This window comes from Neolamprologus brichardi, chromosome 1, assembly GCF_056152115.1.
Source record: "Neolamprologus brichardi isolate AB-2024 chromosome 1, ASM5615211v1, whole genome shotgun sequence".
NCBI classification, from domain to species: Eukaryota; Metazoa; Chordata; class Actinopteri; order Cichliformes; family Cichlidae; genus Neolamprologus; species Neolamprologus brichardi.
In genome coordinates, this window is record NC_142104.1 from 28455887 (window position 1) to 28479414 (window position 23528).

The window sequence follows — 23528 nt, forward strand, 5'->3', positions numbered from 1 at the left end:
ATGCAAAATATTCTTCATGCATTTGTAATGAACAAGATACCTCTAAGTGCCTCTTTCTTTCTCTGCTCTGGCTGAGAAGATAATTCCCAAACAGCCATCTCTGCGCCCCCCACCCCCCACCATCATATGCCACTTGTTTTCCTCGCCAATTGAATCCTCGTCAGAGACTCAGCTCTCCACTCGGGGGCTAATGCCTGGAGCGACAAACAGCCAAATGGCTTTCAACGCACCATTGACAGGGGGGGGGGGGCAGGCAATGGAGAGAGAGAGAGGGAGGCAGAGAGACTGAGAGCCTCTCCAAACTCTGGTGCTACTAGACAACCCTGAGTACCTGTAATTGTGGAGCTGCAGTGAAAAGCTTCTGCCGGCTCAAAGGCTTCTGTTTTCAGTGGCTTTAAGTGACAGTAAACTCTTTCCAGTGCCCGTCTCTGCCACTAAAAGCACTGTGGAAAATAGTGCCTGCAAAGTAAAGTGGGAATCGTTACGAGCGCTGCAAGTCATTGGATTTGTTATCAATGTGTGCAGGTTTTTTGTTGTTGTTGTTTTTTATTTTAACCCTTTAGAATGGCTGGCTGTCAAAAAGACGTGCAGATATGCCATCTGCCTGTTTTGCTCTCCTTAACGCATGAACTCTGTCTGAACAGAGCTGAGTGACTAAATACGACACGGAAGGATGAGATGTAGCTGACAGCATCAGCGATTCGGTTGAGGGGTTTACAGTCACAGGTTGACATGTGAGCCGTGTTTGCCCTCATGATCTCTTAAATCGACGCTCCTGTGTGACACTGCAATAGATTGGGCCCAGAAAGTACAACAGAAATGGATGCAAAGGAAGTCTGCTCCATTGTTTTATTTCCTGGCTCCAAAGTAATATTTAAAGTCGAGGAGGGGTGGGGGGTATTTCAGAGGAAGCCATGGGTTTTGGGAATATTTAAGTAGCTCAGCTCTCAAAGCACCTGGTGCTTCAGCTCATGTTTCAGAATGAATTGTTGAGAGAAATCTGTGTTTTTTAGCACAGTACTAAACAACTCAAAAAAAAAGAAAAGGTGCACCTGAATTCAGTGAATTTTATTTATTTATTTTTTGGCTTAAAAGTGGTGGCTCTGAAGTGGTGATTTGCACCGAACAAATGGATGCCTTTCTGTGTGAGGGAGGGTTTGTATGGTGGTTGCTCTAATAGCCGAGTGTATCAGCACACCGTCGTTTCTACAGGCCCCATGTTGCTCCCCTTGCAGCCATTTCCAGAGAAGTGGTGTGATACTGAAACACTCTCACCCTACCCATGTGTCATTGTATCCAGCCTCCGCTAATGATGATGGTTTATGGGTCTCCGAAGAACCCCACCACCATCACCACCCCCATTTCCAGTCTCCCAGTTATCCCTCATTAATTTCCCGTGCTGATCAGATCGACAGGCCGAAAATTCAATTTAATGACCTGCCTCTGTGCTGCGCCTAATATGATTTTACAGGCTGTTCTGGTCAGAGCCCCAGCCCAATTTACATAACGATCAGCCGTGCCAGATAGTGTTGCCCCAGCAACAGAAGAGGGGGGAGATGAGAGGAAGAGGAAGGAGGGAGGGCAGAGAGAGTAGTGGAGATTAGCGTGAAGGGGTGCGAAGAAGCGTTTGGAGGAGGAAGGAGGGGAGAAAGCACAGTGCGTCTGAGGTCAGACGGGGGTTGTGAGATAATTCCTGACAGGCCAGCAAAGGTCTCTCTCCTCCTCTTCTCTCCCTCTTTTCCCATTTCTCCCCCCTCCTCCAGAATGAAAAGAGTGACTCAGAGGCTGTGCAGAAAGCTACTGGCACCTCCTCCCTCCCCCCCCTTTCACAGTCAAACAAGGTTAAGGGAGAAAATGAGTGAAGTGCAGCATCGTATAAAACGGCGGGAAGGACCTCTTCAGCCCACACACACCTGCTGGGCCTCCACCCCTAATCTCTCAGAATCAATTAGTTCACCTCCCCCGGTCCAGTCAAACCACATTACCTTAGTGTCACATCAGAGGGTTTCACTTCACCATTCATCACCCCCACACACACCCCACCACTTCTCTTTTATTCTGCTTTCTACTTTTGTGTTCCTCTCATATGCATCTTCCTCATCTCTTTCTATGGAAAGTGCAGATTCAAAAAAAAAAAAAGGAAATGGGCTTGGGCAAAATGTCTAGGGACCTTCAAGTGCGGTAGGCGGGCAGCACAGCATATCCATTTGACCAAATGCAGCACTGTAAAGTGCTCCATGTATGGCGAGCCCTCCAGTATCAGCTTACTCTGCCAGCTAATATTCTGTGGTCGATACCAAAGATGCCTCTGATAGATAGGGCCAGAGTTAACCTGTCTGCTTCAGCACGCCCTACCCCCCTCTGTATGGGCCGTAATTATGAAGTATGGACCTCATTAGGCTTTCTCCAGCCAGATGGTATTAGCATATTTCAGGCCTTAATGAAATAAGGCCTGAGCCTAATGGAGGCAGGAGAAAGGGGGAAGCAAATTTGTTCTAAGGCGGTCCCAGTTTAGTTAAGAAATACATGGTGTGTCCGGATGAACACTGCAACATTTAGTGCTATCTTATTGACTATTCTGTTGTCTGAGGCAGGCAGTATGCTGGAAGGATGTCATTCTAATCATTTCTGTCTCTTCTCCTACAGACTGAGATTGCCAAGCGCCTCAATGCAATTCTGGCTCAGATCATGCCATTCTTGTCACAAGAGGTGAGTGTCAACCCAGCCAGCAGCATTTCAGGGATGAGACTGAGACTCATTTGTTTCACATTCTGCTGTTACTGTAGTTGTGACGATGACTCTTGTGCAGATAATCTCTGGGGAACAACAGATGATTCACTGCACATAACAATGAGGAAACCCTTTTTTTTTCCCCCTTCTTTTTTTAAATTGACAGTTTTAGCCCACTAAATAATGTATTTGACTCAAACTTCAAACAACTACTGACCACTTCTAAAAATATCGCCCCTTTTCGAGCTCATCCTGTCAACATTGAACAAATAGTCAAACATAAACACATAAATCAGTTCGTCTGAAGGAACTGGCTTTCCTGGAAAACTGAGATGAGAATTAATGCGCAAGGAAATGAAATGAAAGCAAACCTTCAAACGCCTCAAGCAGCAAACCTCCAGACAATAGATTTCATTTTCAGTGTTCCTTTGATTCACTCTGACCTGCATTTCTATAATACATAAAACACATATAATACAGAGCATTTTTTTTATGTCTTGTTTTACCTAACAGAAGATTCTCCTATTATGTTGAGGGCTATGTAGTACATTGATGTGTTGTTTTATTGACGATAAGTGCCATTAAATGACTATCGTGCATTATGGAGGCCCCCCAAGCTTAAGTGTCTACTTGTCTAGATGAACCATCAGGCGGGGAAATATTCTTCTCCATCAGTGATCTAATCTTTGTTTATGTGTCCTGCAGCATCAACAGCAGGTGGCTCAGGCTGTTGAACGGGCCAAGCAGGTGACAATGACTGAGCTGAATGCTATCATCGGGGTACGTGGACTTCCCAATCTGCCTCTGACTGTGTGTATATCCCCTCTTCTTCCTTCATTTGACCCGAGACCAGATGCAAAACTGCATACGTGAAGGAGGACCAGCATTCAGAGATATGTAGATTATTGAAGCGTGCTACATTTCGCTCACGGGTGTATTTGACCTTTCTAAGGTTTGGCCGAAGTGTCGCATGTCAAGAATAACCGGGGAAAAGGGCAATAGATTCACAGGGGAAATGGGGGTGAAAAGGGGATAAAAGTAGCTTAGCGTATTAATCTGCAGCAATTTTCTTTCACCCGTCTGTGGCATTTGAGTTTTTAGACTGAATACAAACTAGTAACACCATGTCCTCTTCACTTGTGCAGACTTGCCCTGGTCTCAAGTGGTTTATTATGTTTTTATTTGAGTTGACAATGTTTGCAATGTGCTGTCAGTATGGCGTTTTTTTTCGCTGTAATTTCTGATTGTTGGTTAACCATGACCCGTCAGCACCCAGGTTGCAGCTCCGCTCTGATTTTCCTCCTCTCAGCCAGAGTCAAAGAACATCTGATATATAGTAACACAGTCCAGACTGGGAGATCAGATCATGGTGTTTCTCAGATTTCACTTTGGCTGCACTTTAATTAGATAAAAGGACCCAGCCAACAGGCTTACCCCTACCTCTGACCCAATAGCTCGAGGAATTAAGAGTGGTCAGGTCAGGACAAGCCATTGTGATTACAACAGAGATTGCATGAACTTAGCAGGTACTAAGCATTTGAAAGGTGTAGTGGATAAAAGATTTGGGCAGTTGTGGAAGAATAGGGAGAACAGGAACATCTTTTTTTTTCCTCCTCCCTACTGTTTACTACATTGTTCCCTGATGGTTGACACAGCTTCTATAATTAAGTCATGTCATTTAACAAGCTTAAGTTAGCTATTTCTGTTGTTGCTATGGGTAAAAAGTGCAACAAGTTTGTTTGTTTGTTTATTGTCATCGTAATTCAAAGTTTTCATTTCAGGCGTTATTTGTTACAATCCAATATTTAATGGAGCAAATGATTGGAACAAGCTGCAACAATGTTTTGCTTTTAATTCTTTAAAAACGTAAGCAGAACTAAATTGTTTATTTGTAAAGCTGTTAATATGAACAGTAGGCGAATAAATCACATTGGTTAACTTAACAGTTGGAGCTTATTTCTTTAAAAAAATCAAATAAAAATCCCAGATGTTTAAATCTAGCAGACAGTACAGGGAAACTCTTTCCCCAAAAAATCCACTCTGAAATATAGCCTGTGCACTGCCCGGATCTTGCATTTGCTTTACTTAAAAACATACACACGTATTTGGTTTTGATAGTCAGGTTACATAGTGATAGGAGGCTGTCGACTTAGCAGCAGATTTTAAAATTCGGTTTAGCTCAATGAGCCAGGAGCCGAGGGTAATTACCCACTATTTGCGCTTCTATGTTTTTTTTATTTTTCCCAACGAAGTCCTTCCAACAACAGGAGTTGACCCTGCCTTCATTAAAGATAGGCAGGGCTAGCCTGAAACACACACACACACACACACACACACACACACACACACAATAATACACTCAGGAAAACAGGCTTAATTATAGGGTTGAAAAGATGGCAGGTGATCAATCTCCATGTCCCCACAGGGTGGGTGAGGCAGTGATGCTCTAGTGTCTCAACATTAGAGCCTCAGAGACATCAAACTCAGGGAGTGTTCACCTCAGTTGGATCAGAAAGTGCATTTGAGACATGCATAAGTTAGAGGTTTGCCCTGCAGGCACCACCTGCTGTACTGTCAGGTTGTCATGTAAAGACAACCTGACTAAAGAATCCATACACACATACTGTATGGAGTACGTAACACAACCACCCCACCCTCTCTTAATAGCTGTTAGTGACTGAGGCCAAAAACAGTTTTTCTTTCAATGTGGGCCTCACTCATAAAAACAAATCTGTTAGGTAACATTATGCCTTAGGAAAGCTGATCGGTCAATTTTCTAGCTGGTTTGGTAGTGTAGTTTATTAAAAGTTGTTTCTAAATAAAAGGGCTAAAAATAATTAGATTAGCATAATTTTTACAGCATCATAAGGCTGGTCTCTACTGGTCTCTTCCCTGTTTTGCATGAGTTTTTGGCCAGAAGCAGCGTATGATTGAGTCTGATTTGACAAGTGTCAGAGGTGCAGACTCATTTCCATGTTCCTACCCTCATTCCCATGAATTTGACACAGGGCGAGATTGTAGTTGGGATAATGGTTAACACGTCAGTTACAGCCGGTGTGCTCCTTATCACGTATCATGTAAATGCTAATCCGCGGACCACGACATAAACCTTCACAGCGTCAAGTTTTGCTGTTGTCACTCCAGTAACAGCGATCTCCTCTCCTTTGCATGTTTTATTTGGCTATGCGTATGTCTATTATTACAGAGTAAGAGTGTCTACATTTACATAGTGTGACTACAGTGTCCAAATTTACACATGCTTTGACTTAACATCTCACAAAAGCCGGTGATGTCTTTATCCGATTTGAATTCATCACTTGGGGCTTTTTGTCAATTTAATGAGGAAAAATAAATGATTGTATTAAAAATAGCCATCAGGTGCAGCCCTACCTCTGAATCTCTGCTCTCTCCTCTGACCCAGCACCTGCACCCGCCTCGTGGCGTCTACCCAGCCTTCACGGTCAGTGTTGAGAGGAGGGTTTTGAATGATTAGCTTGCAATGAAATGTCTGTTTTTTGTGAAGGGAAATGATGCCTTTTGGAGACAAAGGACAGCTTGGGGCGTGTCGGGTTATTTTTGGTCTCTACTCTGCCCGACTCTGGTGTTGTGCATTTGACAGAACGTTATCTCTTTATTCGACGACTAACCTCAGAAATGTTACCCCCGTTCTTCCACTGCTGTATTCTGCTTCAAACATAGGTTGTAATCCAAATCTTAGAGTCTTTGTTGTGACGACCGAAGAAGATACGATGAGCTCGAAACTGTTGTAAAGCACAGAATAAGTGGGTAATGTGGCGATCATTGCCAGACTTATTAAGCCAGGGTGCCAGCTGGTTTGTGCTGGTGCTGTTGATGCTTGTTCCACCTGACAGTACTGTTCTGCAGGGAGCCAGCTTCGCCTAGTTAACTTTAATTGCCTGTTTCCTGTGGAAGTTGCCTGAGCTGCTGCGGCATTTACACATAATGAAAAAAGATAAGTGTGAAAGGAAGCCAGCTCTTTATCCATGAATATTGAATTGGAGGCAATTTATTTTCTGAATTTTTTTTTCCCCCCTCTTTTTTCTCTCTTCTCTCTCGCTCTGCACCTCACGACTCCCTTCCCTCGTCTCTCCTCCTCCTCCTCAGCCATAGCTCGCTAATGAGGCTTCTTGATAATGATCCCTGCACGCTTTTCCTCATTAGGCACACTCAATAGGGACGTCCCTGCCTCAATCCCTCGCTCACTCTCTTTCATTCTCTTGTTATTTTCTGATTCTGCCTCTCCCTCCTTTTCTTGTTCTGGCTGCCCCTTCCTCTCTCTCTCGTTTTTTCTTTTCCCCCTTCTCACTTTTTCCCTTTTTTCACAACAAATAGGCTGCTCGGCAAAGCAGTACAATATCGATTAACAATGCCACCCCTCAGTTGCTTATATCCATTGTACGATTTCAGGTCCAGCTCGGCATAATGAGCTGACTGAATAATGGCCAACTGCTAAATAAGCCTTTAAATGTGGGAAGTCACTAGATATACCCTTGTCTAGTTTCTCCATTTTATGTAATGAATGTATGGATGAGCTTATTGAAGTTCTGTCTAGCAAGCAGAATAGCAATCATGTGTTTTTTTTCCCTTTTTGGAGAGGCAGTTGATGGATGTGCTAAGTGTTATTTAACCTTGTTTTAAAGCACTTGCTTCCCTCTTGCCTGAGTGGCTATTTAACTCCTGTCTATCTACTCTCTCCTCTCTGGTTGCCTCTCTCACAGACACATTCAGGGCGTCATGGGAGGCGTGTGTGTTCTCCGCCGTCTCTGCTTAACAGCATTTTGCTGAAGGAGTGCATGCTTGCTTGGTTTTCCAGAGTGTTGAAAGGTTTTGAGGTTTTCAAGTGTAGACCTATTGATTTTTTATTTTTTATTTTAAACTGTCCCGGCTATGATTGAAGCACAGCGGTTTGGGAGTGAACAAAAGCGTTGTATCGTTTTTGGCGACCACAGGTGATGCGTTATTGAGTCAAACACAGTTGTCAGATAAAGGTCACGTACCATCAAACAATGAGCAATTTGTAAAGCTTGCAGTGATAAGCGTATCAGTGTGGTAATGAGTGCAGAGCGTGATTTTTAAAAAGAGAACCAGACGTGTAGAACAAACGTGAGGTCGGGGTCCTTTCAGAGGAGGAACATTATGAGTCATCTGTGTGCAAACTCTGCACGGGTTTGCTAACTTTTACATCGCTGGTGAAACAGCCTTTTTGGGGCAGTTTGCAATTCAAGTGTTGCTCAAGCCTCAAATGGTAAATATCATGTGGCTGCAGCTCCTCCTTGTTCTGATTTGCTTTCTTTAATAGGAATTTAAATTGAATATCTTTATACTCAAACACCTGTCAGTTTTTCTGGGAAGTAGTGATTGGTATTTCACACTTTCCTGGTGGAGCTGGATCCACATGTTGGCGGAGACTTGCAGGCAGCTATTACGCATAAACTGTTTGGCTTTCAACTGAATGTCGTCAAAGCCAGCTCTAATGCAGCAGAGTGTGTTCATTCATGATTCCACTTCCCAGCCGACCCACTTGTCCTCTGTCGTGTCTCCCGTCTCTCTGCGTTTGTTTGCAGCAGCAGCAGCTTCAGGCTCAGCACCTCTCTCACGCTGCCCACGGTCCCCCGGTCCAACTGCCCCCTCACCCTTCAGGCCTGCAGCCGCCCGGCATCCCCCCCGTGACGGGCGCTGGCTCCGGCCTGCTGGCTCTAGGCGCTCTTGGCAGCCAAGCCCACCTGCCTGTGAAGGATGAGAAGAACCACCACGACCTGGAGCACCGAGGTGAGGAGCAAAGCCTGCCACACACAAACAAACATGCTGCCTATGGCATTTTAGGGATGATGGCTAACTGTAGCTGCCAAGCACTGCTTTCTCCAGCCAAATATATTAATGAGTGAAACACATCAATATAGGTTTTTAAATGTTTTTGTACCAAATGCTTGTGTGACAAAGTTTTTTTTATATTAGATTTTAGATGTTGTTCTTGTCAATCCCTTGATATGTCAGCATGAAAATAGTTTATTCTGACACAAGACAACATAAGTTGTAATCATTCCTTTACCATTAGTATTAAGGCTTTAAAAGCCATTAACATATCAGCAATTGAGGTATCAGGTTAATAATTGTTGATCTTAAATATGAAAATTAAACGTGTTTTCCAAGTGGTATCAAAATCAATACTGCTGAGTTGCTGATATGAGTAATCCTGGTGACACCCATACTAATTTGTGTTTTGCTTTTCTCTCTCCTGGCCCCTCATCTTTTCACTCGCCCCTGGCCATTCCTCTGAAAGAACGCGAGTCGAGCACGGTACGTTGACTCTCCGTCTCCTGTGTGTCGCTCTCTTGCTTACTGTGTTTGGTGATTAGGTGTCTTTACATAGACGACAGCCCTTTGTTCAATAGAAACTCATGTGCGGACACACACACACACACTGCTGTAGTCACAGGGGTATAAGCTGACTGAATCAAATAATTACGTCTGGCCAAATAAGCCAGTGCCATCTAATCCAGGTGGAAAATGACTCCAATCACTGGGCAAGGATTAGTAGTCAGCAACCTCCTTTAATTTCAGCACAATTAAAAGCGACTTTGACTCTCCTTCTCTTCATCCCTAACCACCTTAAAGGATTTACTGGTTGCATGTGTCCCCTACCTGGCTCTTTACATCCCCTCTTATCTACCTGTCTCCTTTTCTTTTGCTAATTCTATTATTTTTCTGCTCTGTATTCTTATCTTAGTCATTCATTCCTTTCCAGCGCTTTTTTTGATTCACCCTCCAGTCTCTCGCCGTCACCGTCTCTCTTCCTTCTCATGTTAAGGTCCTTGTTTATTGGGCTAGCTTAAAGCTCTCAGTTAGCCAGAGTGCAACGCTCTGTTGGATCTGCTTGGCCAGATTGAGTTCCCATTGACTGACCATCCTGAATGGACCCACTCATGTCTGAAGGGAACCCAAACTCGTCCTTCTTCTCATGTGGTGACGAGCGGCTGCCAACGCCACCTTACCTGATCTCCCCGCCACAGTCTTCTCCCTCTCTTTTCCAGTTTGCGCACACAGTCTTCCTGTCCTTTTGTGTCAGGTCATCTGATACTGGAGTTGGAGGCAAGTGCAGGGTTATTGAGTCTAAGCAATCCTTGAAAGGCTTCAGACTCAGATACACAGACAGGCTGCAGTAGATTTTTATCGGTCTATCTTTGCACCAAACCAGATTAAAACTCTTCCACAACAGCAGCTGAACCTGAGGAGGAGGCCAAAAGCTGCTTGGTTAGCGTAAATGGTTGGGCAACTGTAGTGGAAGTGTATGCTATTAACTCCTCCAGCACACTTTTTTTCCTCACACTCTCCTCAATTTAGGAGGTTTTTATCTCACTAAGTTTTCAAGCTGTTACCTTTCTATGCTGTTCTTTCTTTTTGAGTCAGCCAATATGTCAGAAACCTCCCTACTGCCTCTTTCACCAGGCCTTTCTGTCTCTGATGAAGGCAGGGATTTGTTGAGCTACCTAACAGTGTGGGCTATCTTCAGGGTGTGCTCGCCTACACTTCCTCCCTCCTTCTCCCCCCTGCCTTTCGGCCTGTTTGGCAGTGCCACCCCACCACACCAGCGCCCAGACTACAAAAACCCCGTTTGCAGCTTCTGAGAGAGTGCCAGCCTGTCCGAGCATTCCCACTAGTGGGGAGGACTCATTGCCACACTGCTATGCTCTCATTGCTTGCCAAGTTCCTTTCCTGTTTTGCTCTCTTGTCTGCCTTCATTTTCTTTTCTGTTTTTTTTCTTCCTTTCCCCCTTCATTTTCTCACTCTCTCTTTCTCTGCTGGCAGCACCCTCTTTCACTTTGCTCTCTGGTCCAGGTTCCCTTAGTGGCCTCTTTCTTTGCTTCCTCTTTTAAAAAAAAAAAAAAAAAAATTAGTTCATTTTCATGAATTTCACAGTCAGTGTTTTTTTGCTGTGACCTGTCACATTACAGAGATAAGCACACATACAGGAACAGCAGCCTTAGACTTGGTTTTTGTGGTCAGTTTTGTTTTTATTTGCATGTACTTACTGTTAGGCAGTACTGTTATGAATGTGGCTTGCTGAGTTTGAGTTGGTAGTGTGTTTCTGGCTTTCTTGTGTGTGTGCATGCTTCAATTTTTTTTCCTCTTTGCCTCTGCTCAATTGTCTTTCATCACCTTGTGTACCAGTCTCCCATTGGTGTTCTCTGTGTTTATGCGTTAGCTGTTTCCTCAGTCTAGGATTGTTGTCCAGTTAGCTTTGCACCCAATAGTGTTACTGGTCTGACAAAGGAAAGGGCACTAGAGTCCTCTCTGGGTGAAAACGCACTGCTCGGTAGCATGCGCCTCTCATCAAGGTTTGTCACCTGCTGCATTTAAACTACAAAACAGTGACTTTGCTGAAGGGCACAATCTGGCAGAAAAGAGTTTGCTGTACATCACAGGCTCCACTCAACCGATAACTCCAATCATTTGCAATATTGGGTTGCCAAGACAGCAGCTTAAAGTGCTGCAAGATGAGTTTGTTTCAGAGATTTGTTAAAATGCAATTCTACATAATGCAACACACCGTAATGTCCTCATAGCTCTCTAAGCACATATAGTTCAGGATATTTATTGTTTTAAAGAGACTAAAAGGGAACAGGAGACTGATGTGGTCTGTCTGCATGTTCTTGTTGGCAGAATAACTCAGTTTCGCCATCAGACAGCCTGCGGGCAGCAAGTGAGAAGCACCGCAGCTCATCAGACTATGGTCTCGAGTCCAAGAAACGCAAAGTGGACGACAAAGACAGCATGAGCAGATATGTGAGTGTTTGTTTACTTTCCGTCCAAATAATACAAAAATAATGATGTTTGTAGCCTGTTTCGTTTCAAAATTTACCTTTCAATTGCTAATTGCTGTTTTCCTGGAAGGGTATACCTGAGTTTATTCAGTTAGCTTAGTAATGAAACTTACTTAACACTAAATGCAAAGTTTATTATGTGCATACTGTTTCTATCCACAGACTTATCTTCATATTAGTTAAAATTAATGCCAGGTTGCAAAGTTCTCCCAAAGACACTTCATTGAAAATGTAAATATTAGAAACTGTGGCAAAGTGTTACATTTAGCATTTTGATCTTCTCTCTGTGTGCAGCAAATAATCCTGTAGCTCATTCATTCTCAGTCTTCACATCTGGTCTGGTCAAAAATGTGGACCGCTTTGGTTTATGCTGTAATTTTAGCTGTCCCAGTGAGCTAACTCGTTACTCCGTCATTTCAGGACAGTGATGGAGACAAAAGTGATGACTTGGTGGTGGATGTATCCAATGAGGTAAGACTGCAATTAAACGGAGCTGCTCAGTCACATTTTTCAGTGTGAAGGCTGCACACAAAACTAAACACAGCTCTCTTTTGTCTGCCGAAGCCTCAACACCTTTCCACATTGCCAAAAAGTCTGTCAAAATATTGGTTGTGTGCGATGAGTGTGTGTTTACTTGCTGTATTTCTTTTGCCACTCATGCAGAAAGTGCGACAAAGAATACAAAGAAAAAGGGGGTGACAGGTGAATGAGAAGTGCGTGCATGTGTGTGTGAGAAGGAGAATGTGAACGTGCATGAGTATATTTATCTGTGTTTGCACATGAGGCCCCGGTTTGTTTGACCTACATGTACATGCCAGTGGCTTTCCTCCAGTCTGTTTGCTCAGTCTCGCTCTCTGTCTGTCTCATTTAACTCTCTAGGATCCGGCCACCCCTCGAGTTAGCCCCGCTCACTCCCCTCCTGAAAACGGGCTGGATAAATCACGAGTCCTGAAGAAAGATGCTGCCCCCAACAGCCCCGCCTCTGTCGCCTCTTCAGGCAGCACGCCGTCCTCTAAAGCTAAGGACCACGCCCATGTGAGTGTCAGGGACACGCTGCAAGACTAGAGAGAAGCTGAAATAAGGAGGTTACAGCGGAAGGGCAGGGGAGGCTGAACTGACACGCTAAAGAGCATTTGTCAAGTGAAGTGGATGTCTGTGTGAAAGACTAATACGCAGGCTTAGCAGTTAGCTGCTATGCGGGGCTTGCGAGGGCAGAGGGTAGATGCACTCTCAGGAAATCAAACCCTATGGCTCAGCCCTCTCAATCTCCTTTATGGCTTACCCAATAAATGGTCATTTCTCCCTCGGCCTCAGGCTGTAAATAACCCAGAGACACAGCAGCGGGGGAACTGCTGTCTCTGTCTTTTTATGCTGCAACTCATCTTCTCTCCTTCCAACTCCCACTTTCTCTAATACTGAAGTGTTCACTGACACGGCTATGTTAGTGAAATGTTTTTTGTAAAGCTAAGGATTAGGATAGCTTTATAATCCACATCATCTCTCTCCACCTATAATGTCACTAGGCTAAACCCCCACTTCTTCAGCCTCCCATTTGCCAAACATTGAAGGATTTGGATTAATTATAAGAGGTGTTTGGGACATCATCTTGAATGTCTAGCCACTCCTAATAAGCTTGACTTCTAAGCAAAGGTTTATATCCGTACCCCCAAACACACAAACACACACCATGGCTGTAATGGAAGTGTCAGTGTTAGATTGGATTACCTCAAGCCGTCCACTCAGATTGTCACTCTGGATTTTCCTGCCAGTGAGGGTATTTTTGACTCTGTGGGGGATTTTGAACTCTGGTATGGATGCTGTTTGTGTGCCCATGTGTACGTGCATGCACATGTGAACTTACAACTTTCAGTAATAGGATCCAAATCACACTGAGGTGAAAAGTTGAAGACTATCTCTGTTTTTTAGAATGACAAGTCATCTACGCCAAGCTTGAAGTCAAACACGCCTACACCGAGGAACGAGGCGCCGACACCTGGAACAAGCACCACTCCAGGACTGCGGCCTCTAACTATGGGCAAACCGTCCGGCATGATGGAGGCATTGGGTGAGTATCTGCAAGATACTGTTTTTTGTTTTGTTTTGTTTGTTTTTTTCTGGGAGGGGGCGGGGGGGGGGGGGGGGTGTTTCTGTAATCAAATCATCCATATATCACATCCAGTCATACAGGCCCACAGACAAGCCAGCACCGACTGGGTGTTAGGAAAAATGTGTAGTTCCCAGCACCAACCACCATAACAACTAAGAATTTGAATTTCAACTGAATTTGACTGGGGTCTTATTGGACCAAGGGGGAAAAAAAAATCTCCTTCACATTTAAAGTTCATTTTAAAATTTGACAAAAACACCTCACGCAAAGCTGCTCCCAATTCCTAACCCCCTAACCATGTAATGCAATTTTCAATGCAACCCTGCGCTCACTGTAACCAGTCATTGTTTGACGCCTAACAGAATGAATGATTCTTTCTTCTATGAGGTTTTTACAAATCGTTTTTTTTGTTTGTTTGTTTTTTCTCTCCGTCAGCCGCACCAGCCCTGCGTACCCCCCTGTCCATCGCCGGTTCTTATGCTACTCCCTTTGCCATGATGGGTCATCACGAGATGAACGGATCCCTGACGAGTCCTGGCGTGTATCCGGGTCTCATTTCCCCACAGATGAGTGCTGCAGCCGCCGCCGCCTACGGACGCTCGCCAATTGTAACTATTCCAGCTTCTATAAAGCATTTATTAGTGAAAATGAGGATTTATCACACACATCTGAATAAATAATGATTTGCGCGTTAGATAACGCCAGCCCTCGCGAACAGCTGTATTTATTATCCGCCGCTACAGTAGGTTGTGTTTGCAAAATGACTTTGAGAAACTTGAGTATTCCTTCTGCATTTCCATAACTCATTGTGAATATTTCTGCTTGGCTGGCTGCAACTTGTTGTGTGTACATAATGAGAAAGTAGAAAGACGGCCCAGCTCCTTTACTTTGATGTTGGCTAGTTAGCATTCTAAAGACTAGAGAAAAATAAATAAATCTTGGCCTCAAATGTATCTCCATGTTTGAAAATCTCTCAGGCCTTCATTAGCATTAGCATGTGGGATGTTATAGCCTTGTGCAAAGCTCCTCTGTATGCAGTGAAGCTCAGTCTGTGCCTTTCAAGGGATTTGCCTGGAAACAATGGTACAAGGGTTCCCCTAGGCGTAAGCACCTAAAGCAAGGCTGCAATCTGAATGTTAGCTTAGCCTGATTTATCTTTGCAGGTTGTTTGCTAACTGTTCCGCCGTTTTGCTCATGCAGGCGGGCTTCGACCCACATCCTCACATGAGAGCCTCTGGGCTGCCAGCCAGCCTCACTTCCATTTCTGGAGGAAAACCGTGAGTATTTAATTTTTCTTTCTTACTTACAACCAAAAGGTTTTGTGTTTAAACTAGATTTGCACTTAATGGATTGTTTGAACTTCTGATGAGCTTTTCCATTCCTCTCTGTTCTGCAGAGCCTATTCTTTTCACGTAAGTGCAGATGGTCAGATGCAGCCCGTGCCCTTCCCTCCAGATGCACTGATAGGACCAGGCATCCCACGGCACGCTCGCCAGATCAACACACTCAGCCACGGGGAAGTGGTGTGCGCCGTCACCATCAGCAATCCCACACGTCACGTCTACACCGGCGGCAAGGGTTGTGTCAAGATCTGGGACATCAGCCAGCCTGGCAGCAAGAGCCCAGTGTCCCAACTCGACTGCCTGGTAACTTTGTTATTTCGTTAGAAGTCTCAGGAGGAGAAAGTGTGAAATGTGATTTAGATGCGTGCCATTAGACTAGCTGTTGTAAGGCTTCCAACCAGAGCACAGACATAATGCATTCATGTTTTATGAAGTCTGTGTGATTGGTCACTTCATTAAGAGTTTTCTTAAGCATCAAATGTAGCCTGACCCCACATCCCCCAGTAGCTTTCCTCCTGATCCCAGCAGACACAGATGTGAATAATTCAGCATAGTGTCTCACTGCTGTGCTGAAATAATCCTTGGTAAGGGGAGGGGGAGGGAAAAAAAAGCCTGCTGAGTAATGATGTTCTGATTGGCCAACCCTGTCTGCCATTACCCAGCTCATTACTTCCTCCCAACTGCCTCCCGTTTCTCATTTTGATACCGTGGCTTCATGCAGTTACACTCGTCTGGCCTCCAACACCCTTAAGGTTCGTCCAGAGTGCAATCGGGTCTTATACAGTCATCAGGGTGCTGTTTTAATTCCACCAAGAGCTCCCACGGTCCTATTGATCTGTCTTCTTGCTTTCTCGGAGGCTGGCCAACAGCTGCAGCCCCACGCGTTCTTTCTGCATCTCTTGTTAACGCTGACATCCACATATTCGCTGTATCAGAAACAAGAGTCGGCTACAGTGTGAAAACTTGTCAAAGAAAAGCTGCTTTTGAGTTTAAAAAAAGGAAGCCTTAAATGAATACACTGATGTGCGTCGCTGATGTCTTTGTTTTTCAGCAGAAATGTAACAGTGTCTTCTTCAAATCACTAATTATGCAGATATTTCACATGTAGGAAAAAAAACTCAACACACAGATTACATCCAGTCATTAAGATTGGGGCGATACCCTGTCTTTGTTTATGCTCCAGAACAGAGACAATTACATCCGCTCGTGCAAGCTGTTGCCTGATGGCCGCACCCTAATAGTGGGTGGCGAGGCCAGCACACTGACCATCTGGGACCTGGCCTCACAGACGCCCCGCATAAAGGCTGAGCTCACTTCCTCTGCCCCAGCTTGCTACGCACTGGCTATCAGCCCTGACGCCAAGGTCTGCTTTTCCTGCTGCTCCGATGGAAACATCGCTGTGTGGGACCTCCATAACCAGACCCTGGTCAGGTCAGTGCTTTGGAGCAGGGGATTTGTTTTAAACACTGCATTTAACAAAACGGCCAAACGTCAACATAAGACACCTGCATGGAGAACTTTCTTTGTTCCTGGTCTAAGTTTTGGCATCTTGTTGTTCCAGGCAGTTCCAGGGCCACACGGATGGAGCCAGCTGTATCGACATCTCCCACGACGGGACCAAACTGTGGACTGGAGGACTCGATAACACGGTCCGCTCCTGGGATTTGAGGGAAGGACGACAGCTCCAGCAGCATGACTTTACCTCACAGGTAACAAAAAGTGGGGAAAAAATGTTTCTGTTCATCCAGTTATAGTACTGAGTAACCTTTCTGACATGTCTTAGGCATTCAGTTTAGAAGTAGCAGTTAAGGGTTGTTTTAATGATTCTGGTTGGGGGATTCTTGGCTGCTTTGAAGTTGTTGCTGATCCTGCTCTGTGCTTGTTGCAGATCTTCTCATTGGGCTACTGTCCCACTGGGGAATGGCTGGCTGTGGGTATGGAGAGCAGCAATGTGGAGGTGCTCCACCACACCAAGCCTGACAAGTACCAGCTGCACCTGCACGAAAGCTGCGTTCTTTCACTCAAGTTCGCCTACTGTGGTAAGTACCAGAGGAAGAGCTGCGTTTATATATTACAGACCTGTGAGCAAGAAAGTTTCATTTCACTTTTATCTGGCAATTATAGTGTAATTGAGTGGTGCCAGATTTTGGCATGAATCCTATACTCCCACACGAAGGACGGCACGACCAAATGAGGGATGTACATGAAGTTGTGTGGTACTCGAGCTGATGACAACAATGCTTCACTACGTGTAACAGAACCTGCAAGCAGGGCAAACAGACATGATGATAGTGAAATGTTATGATTGTGCTACAAACAAAAGCTAATCATGCGGTGACTATACTTGTCTTGGCTTATAGTGGACGTGTACTCTCTAACATAAGTACCTGTAGAGCCGCAAGTGTTGTCATAGCAGCAAAGAGGATGAGTAATACCAATGAGCTGCGCTCTCCATCCTTTCTCTTAATGGCTTATCCAGTTAAGGGTCACGTTGGCATGGAGTCTGTCTCAGCTGTCATAGATCCACTTTAGAAATGACCTAGCGTGCATGACTTTGGACAGCACGCAAGCACCACAAAGAAAAGGCAACTGTTGGATTCAAACCGCAAACTTCCTTTCTTCAAGTGGACAGTTTTCACCACTGAACCATCATGGCACCCAAACAGAGCCAGTGCATTTATATGAAGAAAAAAAAAAAAAAAAGGAACTGGCTTGTTTTTTGTACAAAAATATGTTAAGCTATTGTAATTTTTTTGTGTGTGTGGCAGGTATCACATACCTGTCAATGAGAAGATGTGGTCTAGATTGATTCTGCATTCACAATGAGCAACCATTGCTGATAACGGGGTTTTGGTACCAACAACCAGAATTATATAAAGAAAAGAAAAAAGTCAACTTGGGAATGCTTGCTTTAGCATGTATTAGCAATGTTAAGAAAACATAACTGAAAAGTTAAACAAATGCATAAAATGTGAAATATTTAGAGACGCTTGGTGGTTAGTCTGCTACTCTATAGGTTTTTTTGGGGGGTACTGGTGAGAGAATTTGGACTCCTGACCTAACATCCCACTTACTGGCCGCCTGTTAAATGTGGTGAGCATGGATTTTTCCGGATCTTTAACTTGTCTCGACAGCCACTTGGGCTCGAAACCACATCTTTACACACTGCCTGGCCAGGATTTTGCAGTCTCTGCAGCTGGTTACTACTTAAAGTCTCTGTACTATAAAAACAAACAGGACCACCATTTGTGTAAATCCAGAAATGACTGAATGTGATTAAAGTGCTGTTTGTTTGCTTTCCAGAATATTTTTATGAACTCTTAATGAGTGCAGCTTATTTGTAAAAAATTGAAATGTGACACTTATGCAGCTCACATGACTGAGTCTGAATTTCAGGGGGTGAGGACTGTACGCGTGAACATGGGAGAAGTTACTTTACAAACAGGATCATTAGGGAAATTTGTTAATGCTTTTTAGCGAGGATCACTGTGCCTGTTAGGCAGACCAGCTGGTTTCCAGTTTGAGGCTGAGACAAATGAGGTTTTACTGCTGCACTTCTCCTAGAAATGTCCATATTCATTTAGTCTCCGAAGACCCCCCACAGCACCGTCTCATATCTCTGTCGCCACAGAACTAGTTCATTCAAATAAAGCTCACTGCTTCAGAGCTCGCGCTGTCACTAATTAAATCATTAGCCAAATAGTCAATTGGGTAATTAATCAGAGGGTGATTAAAATAATTATCTAAGAGGAAGTGGTGCGAGTCTCCTTCATTATGGGCATTTTATGATTGCTGGTGTAGTGGCAATTTTTCCCCTTCAGGTTTTTATGGCCATTGATGATGTTATTACAGTCACGTGTTGGCTGTGTTCTGCACAGCTCTATTGCAGGACTGAAGGACAACAGCGACCGTGTTTGTGTGTCTCTCTCTCAGCACACACACATTGGATTGTACTCTAAAGAGGTGTGTTCTGTGTTTGCAGGTAAATGGTTTGTGAGCACAGGGAAGGACAACCTGCTGAATGCATGGAGGACTCCTTATGGTGCCAGCATATTCCAGGTAACTGGATAACTGCAAATACACAGCTCCAGTCGAAGGTTTGGACATGAAGGAGCGAGTGTGTCCAAACCTTTTAACTGGAGCTGCAGTGCAAAGAGAGGCCGATGGGTCCTAGAATAATTTTGGCTGGAAAAATGGCTAAATTCAGATTGTTTTAATCTCACACTGCACTTGTATACAACTCATTAGTTTTGTTTCTTAATTTTAAAATGCAAGCCGAGGCTTTTCCAGTTCAGATTTCTGGTTTATATTTTGTCCTTGACCTAATGTGACATCAGCAGATTCTACCTGAAGGACAGTTGGGCAGCTAATTCATGAGTAATCTGACTGAATTAAACAGCTGTGTACCCACATGGTGCTGAACAAATCACATAGTTTTCTCTCCTTGTGGTTAAAATATTGAGTCCAAAACTGAGAACCTGAAAACCGACACAAAAGAAATGATGACTTGGAATACTCAGTGGTAATTCTGTTTTCTTTTCTTTCTACAGTCGAAGGAGTCGTCCTCCGTCCTGAGCTGCGACATCTCAGCAGATGACAAATACATCGTGACAGGATCCGGTGACAAGAAGGCCACCGTCTACGAGGTCATCTACTAGAGAGAAAGAGGCTCGCTCTGCTTCAGCACTTCTACTGAGATTAAAGTTTTCTCCCTGACCAACCGTCTGCGGGCTGCAGATTTCTCAAAGTGTACTCGTGGAAATCAGAGGCGCTGTCGGCCTGAGGATGCTTGTACTGGAAAGAAATGAACTTTTTTTTTCTTTTTTCGTCCTTTTGTCTTTGGGTTTATTTTTGGGTTGCACTTTTTTTTTTTCTTCTTTTTTTTTCTTTCCTCAAGAATATTTGGATGTAACCTGGTGAAGCAGCGCTTCATTGTGAGAAACTCCTTCCCCAGACATCTTGTGCAAAGTGTACATATTGGAATAAATAAGACATTTTATATATATTATAAAAATATATATATTTTCATGTCCTGGGTGTACTTGTGGTGATTTTTTTTTCTCCCCCTCCCACTCTGTTTGATATTTGAGTGGGACATGAGAACTTTTTAACAGTTTTGCGCTTTGTTTTTCTTAAAGCACATTCTGCAGGCTGATCTTTTTTTGGAAATCAGAGGAGCACCAAACTTGTAGATTTTTTTTTTTTTTTAAAAATGGCCTTTTTGTCACAGTGCTCTTACCGGACAAAAAAATCACGGTTTCTGTGTGAGATGGAGCTTCGGCTGCTTTGGACTACTGTGGGATCGAACGGTGCACTATGATTCGTGAAAAGACATGGATGTAAATTTCATTCATATATATATAGAAATTCTTTTTAAAGTGTACTAAGTGTACTGCTCTGTCTGTGCTATCTCTCCCCTGTTTGTTTTACCTTGTTAGTTTAAGGGAGATGGGGAAACATTTAAGCTTAGCCTAACCCTTGGACCTCAGTTGGCAGCAGAAGCACAGCGACAGGCACAAACTGAATGACAATGTGCTTTTTGCTAACTTGACGTAATGTGGATGTTGAATTGCTCCATTGATTTCCTGGCTACAGACCAAACTCAAACAGTCCAATCTGTGCTATTGGAATTACTCTGCCCTTTGTATCTTATCAATATTCCTGGAACGTGTTTGTTTGGCTGTGACGGGGAGACAGGCAGACATTTGACCCGACTGACTGTGCAGATCGGTCCGTCTCTACAGACGTGCTCGATGCCTGTAGATGCTTGTTAATAATAAAAAGAAGAAGAATGAGGAGGTGGTAATGGCACTTAAATATAAACAACAGAAAAACTCAAGTTAGTGAATCAAGGTGGTGTAAAATCCAAACTGTGCTCCTGGTTCTTGTCAGCATTTCCCACAAGAAAGTATAAATGGGGTGAAATGCACCAGTCCCCTCTGAGTAACACCAAAGTATGTAGCAAATGCTGTCGGCACTGAAAAGAAATGTACAGTTGTTAATAAAATCAATAAAACTGTTTTTCTAGACTGGCCCATTTCATATTGTTTTACCCAACGGTGTTCATCAGGTGTTCCCGACAAGCACCCGTGCGTTGCGAAGGACTGCTCTGACACACAAGCCAGCATCGCGGGGATGGAACTTTAAAGGAATGCTTTGACATTTTGGGGAATTCTGCTTCCTGACAGCACTCTTACATAAATATGTTACAACCCGCAGAATGTTAGCTTAGCAAGCTGAGTGTAAACAGGGAAACGGCGTAGCTCTGATCAAAGGTAACTCTGTACGCTTTGTTTGCTTTACCTGTACAAAAGGCCAAGTTTAAGAACAACTCGCGTGGATTGTGGTTTTCATGGAGGTCTGTAGGCTGAAGGTTACTTTTCTCACTGGGACTTTGTGGAGTCTTATTAGCTTTTAAAGTTGTGTTCAGCCGAAAATGATCCTTCCAGAAAACACTAGCATGTTATTTTTACATTTAAGAAAAAAAAACATTTTAAACTGATTTCTAAAGTTTTAGATTTGGTAAAATAATCTTTGGCTACTTTTGGGATCTTTTTTTTTTCTAGACCTTTTTTCCCTGTCAGTATGTAGTGGGAAAGGACTACCAAGCCGTCATTATAATTATTATATTATTCTGGCATCTTTAAGCTCAGGCTTAAAGTTAACCCGTGTCTAATAGTAATTCTAATGATACAGTCCAACCACAAGTTCAAATCATGGAAGTGGATAATAAGAATACTGCTTCCCTTTTTCATGTTCAAAAATTACTTCTTAGGCATCAAACCTGACGTGAATAGATGAAAATCACAAAATATGTTAATGTTTCAAACCCAGTTTTCATTTGATTCAGCTGATTACTGCCCTCTTTTTTTAACATTCAGACTAAGGTGGTTAGAAGTATAAATAATAATAAAGGGGCATATTGACTTACTGAATGCAAATGATATAGCAGCTAGCAACATAATCTAAAGTATAACAAAAATGTTATTTAATCTGATTACTGCAAAATCCAAACTTGAAAAGACTACATGTTATGCTATATGTTTCTTCTTTGAACACTCTGTCAGTGCAAACAAAAATGCTTTTTTGATATTCAGCACTGAAACAAATGAGACAAACCTTCAGCACAGCACAAGCTCATGCCACCTACAGAAATACTGACACGGTTCTGCAGTGGTTGGATGTATTGGTGTGGGGCTGGAGGAGGACGCTACACCAGCGGATGATTTTTGTGGAGTGCTCTGGAAACAATCTTCTATGTTTGAATGTAAATGAGACCAGTTAGATGACGATCAACTTTAGATGTAAGAGGACAGCTACATGGTCAGGATGTTGATGTGGCGGAGAAGCACAAGTCTAGGAGCACCAACATCAACAACAGGCTGAACTGGAAGCCCAGCAACGAGGCTGTATACTAGAAGGGGAAGAGCATTTCATACTTCCTAAGGATGCTGAAACCGTTGAACGTGCATCAAAATGATGGGGGGTGCTTTGCTGCGGTCTCCTGGGAGGGCAGCATGGGAGCTGGTGACACCCAGCAAATGGGATAAACTGATCGGGAAGGCTGGCTCTGTGATTTGCTGCACACTGGATACTTTTGAAGCAGTGATGGAGAGGAGGTCACTAAACAAGCAGATAATCCTCTGCACCGCTTACTGGACAGGCAGCAGAGCACCTTCTCTAACACACTGATGGAGCTGTGCAGCCATGACGACAGATACAGGACAGCTTTCATATCACATCAGTTATCTGTTTTTGTATTTTTTTAAGATTCGGTTGCCATCTGAAATTCTGCAATGCTTTCCTGATTTTAAAATATACCACTTGTTATATATTATTATGATTTTACTTTAAGGCAAAGGATAAAGAAACGCCTCAAATTTTCCTTTGCTGTCAGGAAAAACAGTTGACGTTGCTCATTAATCATCGGCTAATAGAAACAGCTCGGTTGTTCTTCTTCCGCGCTGTGCAAAGAAAAAATCAGAAGTACATACGTTTATAGAGATGTGCAGTGATTACTGCAGGTGTAATTTTTGCTCACAGAAACAGTTCAGTGTCGGCTGTTCCTTTGAATATGATTGTCGACGCACACTTTGATATGAAACGGTGGAGTGCGGTGGAGCGAGGACTTGTGAACTGAAGCAAAGGGCGTGGGAGAGACAGAGACGGTTGTTGTGACTTAATGGCTTTGTTTCCAGACAGGATGGTTTGTGGTTTCGGGCCTGCTGACAGGAGTAATGGTGGGAGGGATGAGACATGGAGCTTTGGATCAGTGTGGCTCACCAAACCACACACATGCACAGACATGCACGTACACGCACGGGTAGAGAGTGACTACTCGGTGGCTTCACATGAATCACACAGCCAGCTGAGACACATTCAGTTGCACTCGCATTTCACACACTCCCACACACACACACACACCTAAGAAAAAGACAAGCTACTCTGGGAATTTGTGGCTTTGTGCTGATATCTGAAATGATTGTTGGGCAGCATTTCTGGATA

The 23528-nt window shown here is 43.7% G+C and overlaps 1 protein-coding gene across 9 annotated transcripts in view; it reads left to right on the forward strand.

The window, feature by feature from the left end:
* Positions 1-21052, forward strand: part of tle3b (TLE family member 3, transcriptional corepressor b) — a 44366-nt gene extending 23314 nt beyond the window's left edge. For 2 of the 9 annotated variants that reach the window (XM_087840513.1, XM_087840507.1), the window contains exons 6-22: positions 2647-2709; positions 3436-3540; positions 6152-6190; positions 8316-8519; positions 8989-9048; positions 11413-11535; positions 11994-12044; positions 12453-12608; positions 13500-13638; positions 14116-14288; positions 14881-14957; positions 15077-15326; positions 16207-16454; positions 16585-16732; positions 16912-17062; positions 19006-19082; positions 19574-21052. In XM_087840513.1, the coding sequence (XP_087696639.1) occupies positions 2647-2709; positions 3436-3540; positions 6152-6190; positions 8316-8519; positions 8989-9048; positions 11413-11535; positions 11994-12044; positions 12453-12608; positions 13500-13638; positions 14116-14288; positions 14881-14957; positions 15077-15326; positions 16207-16454; positions 16585-16732; positions 16912-17062; positions 19006-19082; positions 19574-19681 (2172 nt within the window). In that variant the 3' untranslated portion in view covers positions 19682-21052. Of the gene's footprint in view, positions 1-2646; positions 2710-3435; positions 3541-6151; positions 6191-8315; positions 8521-8988; positions 9049-11412; positions 11536-11993; positions 12045-12452; positions 12609-13499; positions 13639-14115; positions 14289-14880; positions 14958-15076; positions 15327-16206; positions 16455-16584; positions 16733-16911; positions 17063-19005; positions 19083-19573 lie in introns of all 9 variants that reach the window. The other 7 variants (XM_006793875.3, XM_087840517.1, XM_087840523.1 and 4 more) reach the window with 7 other exon arrangements.
* The last annotated feature ends 2476 nt before the right edge of the window (positions 21053-23528 follow it).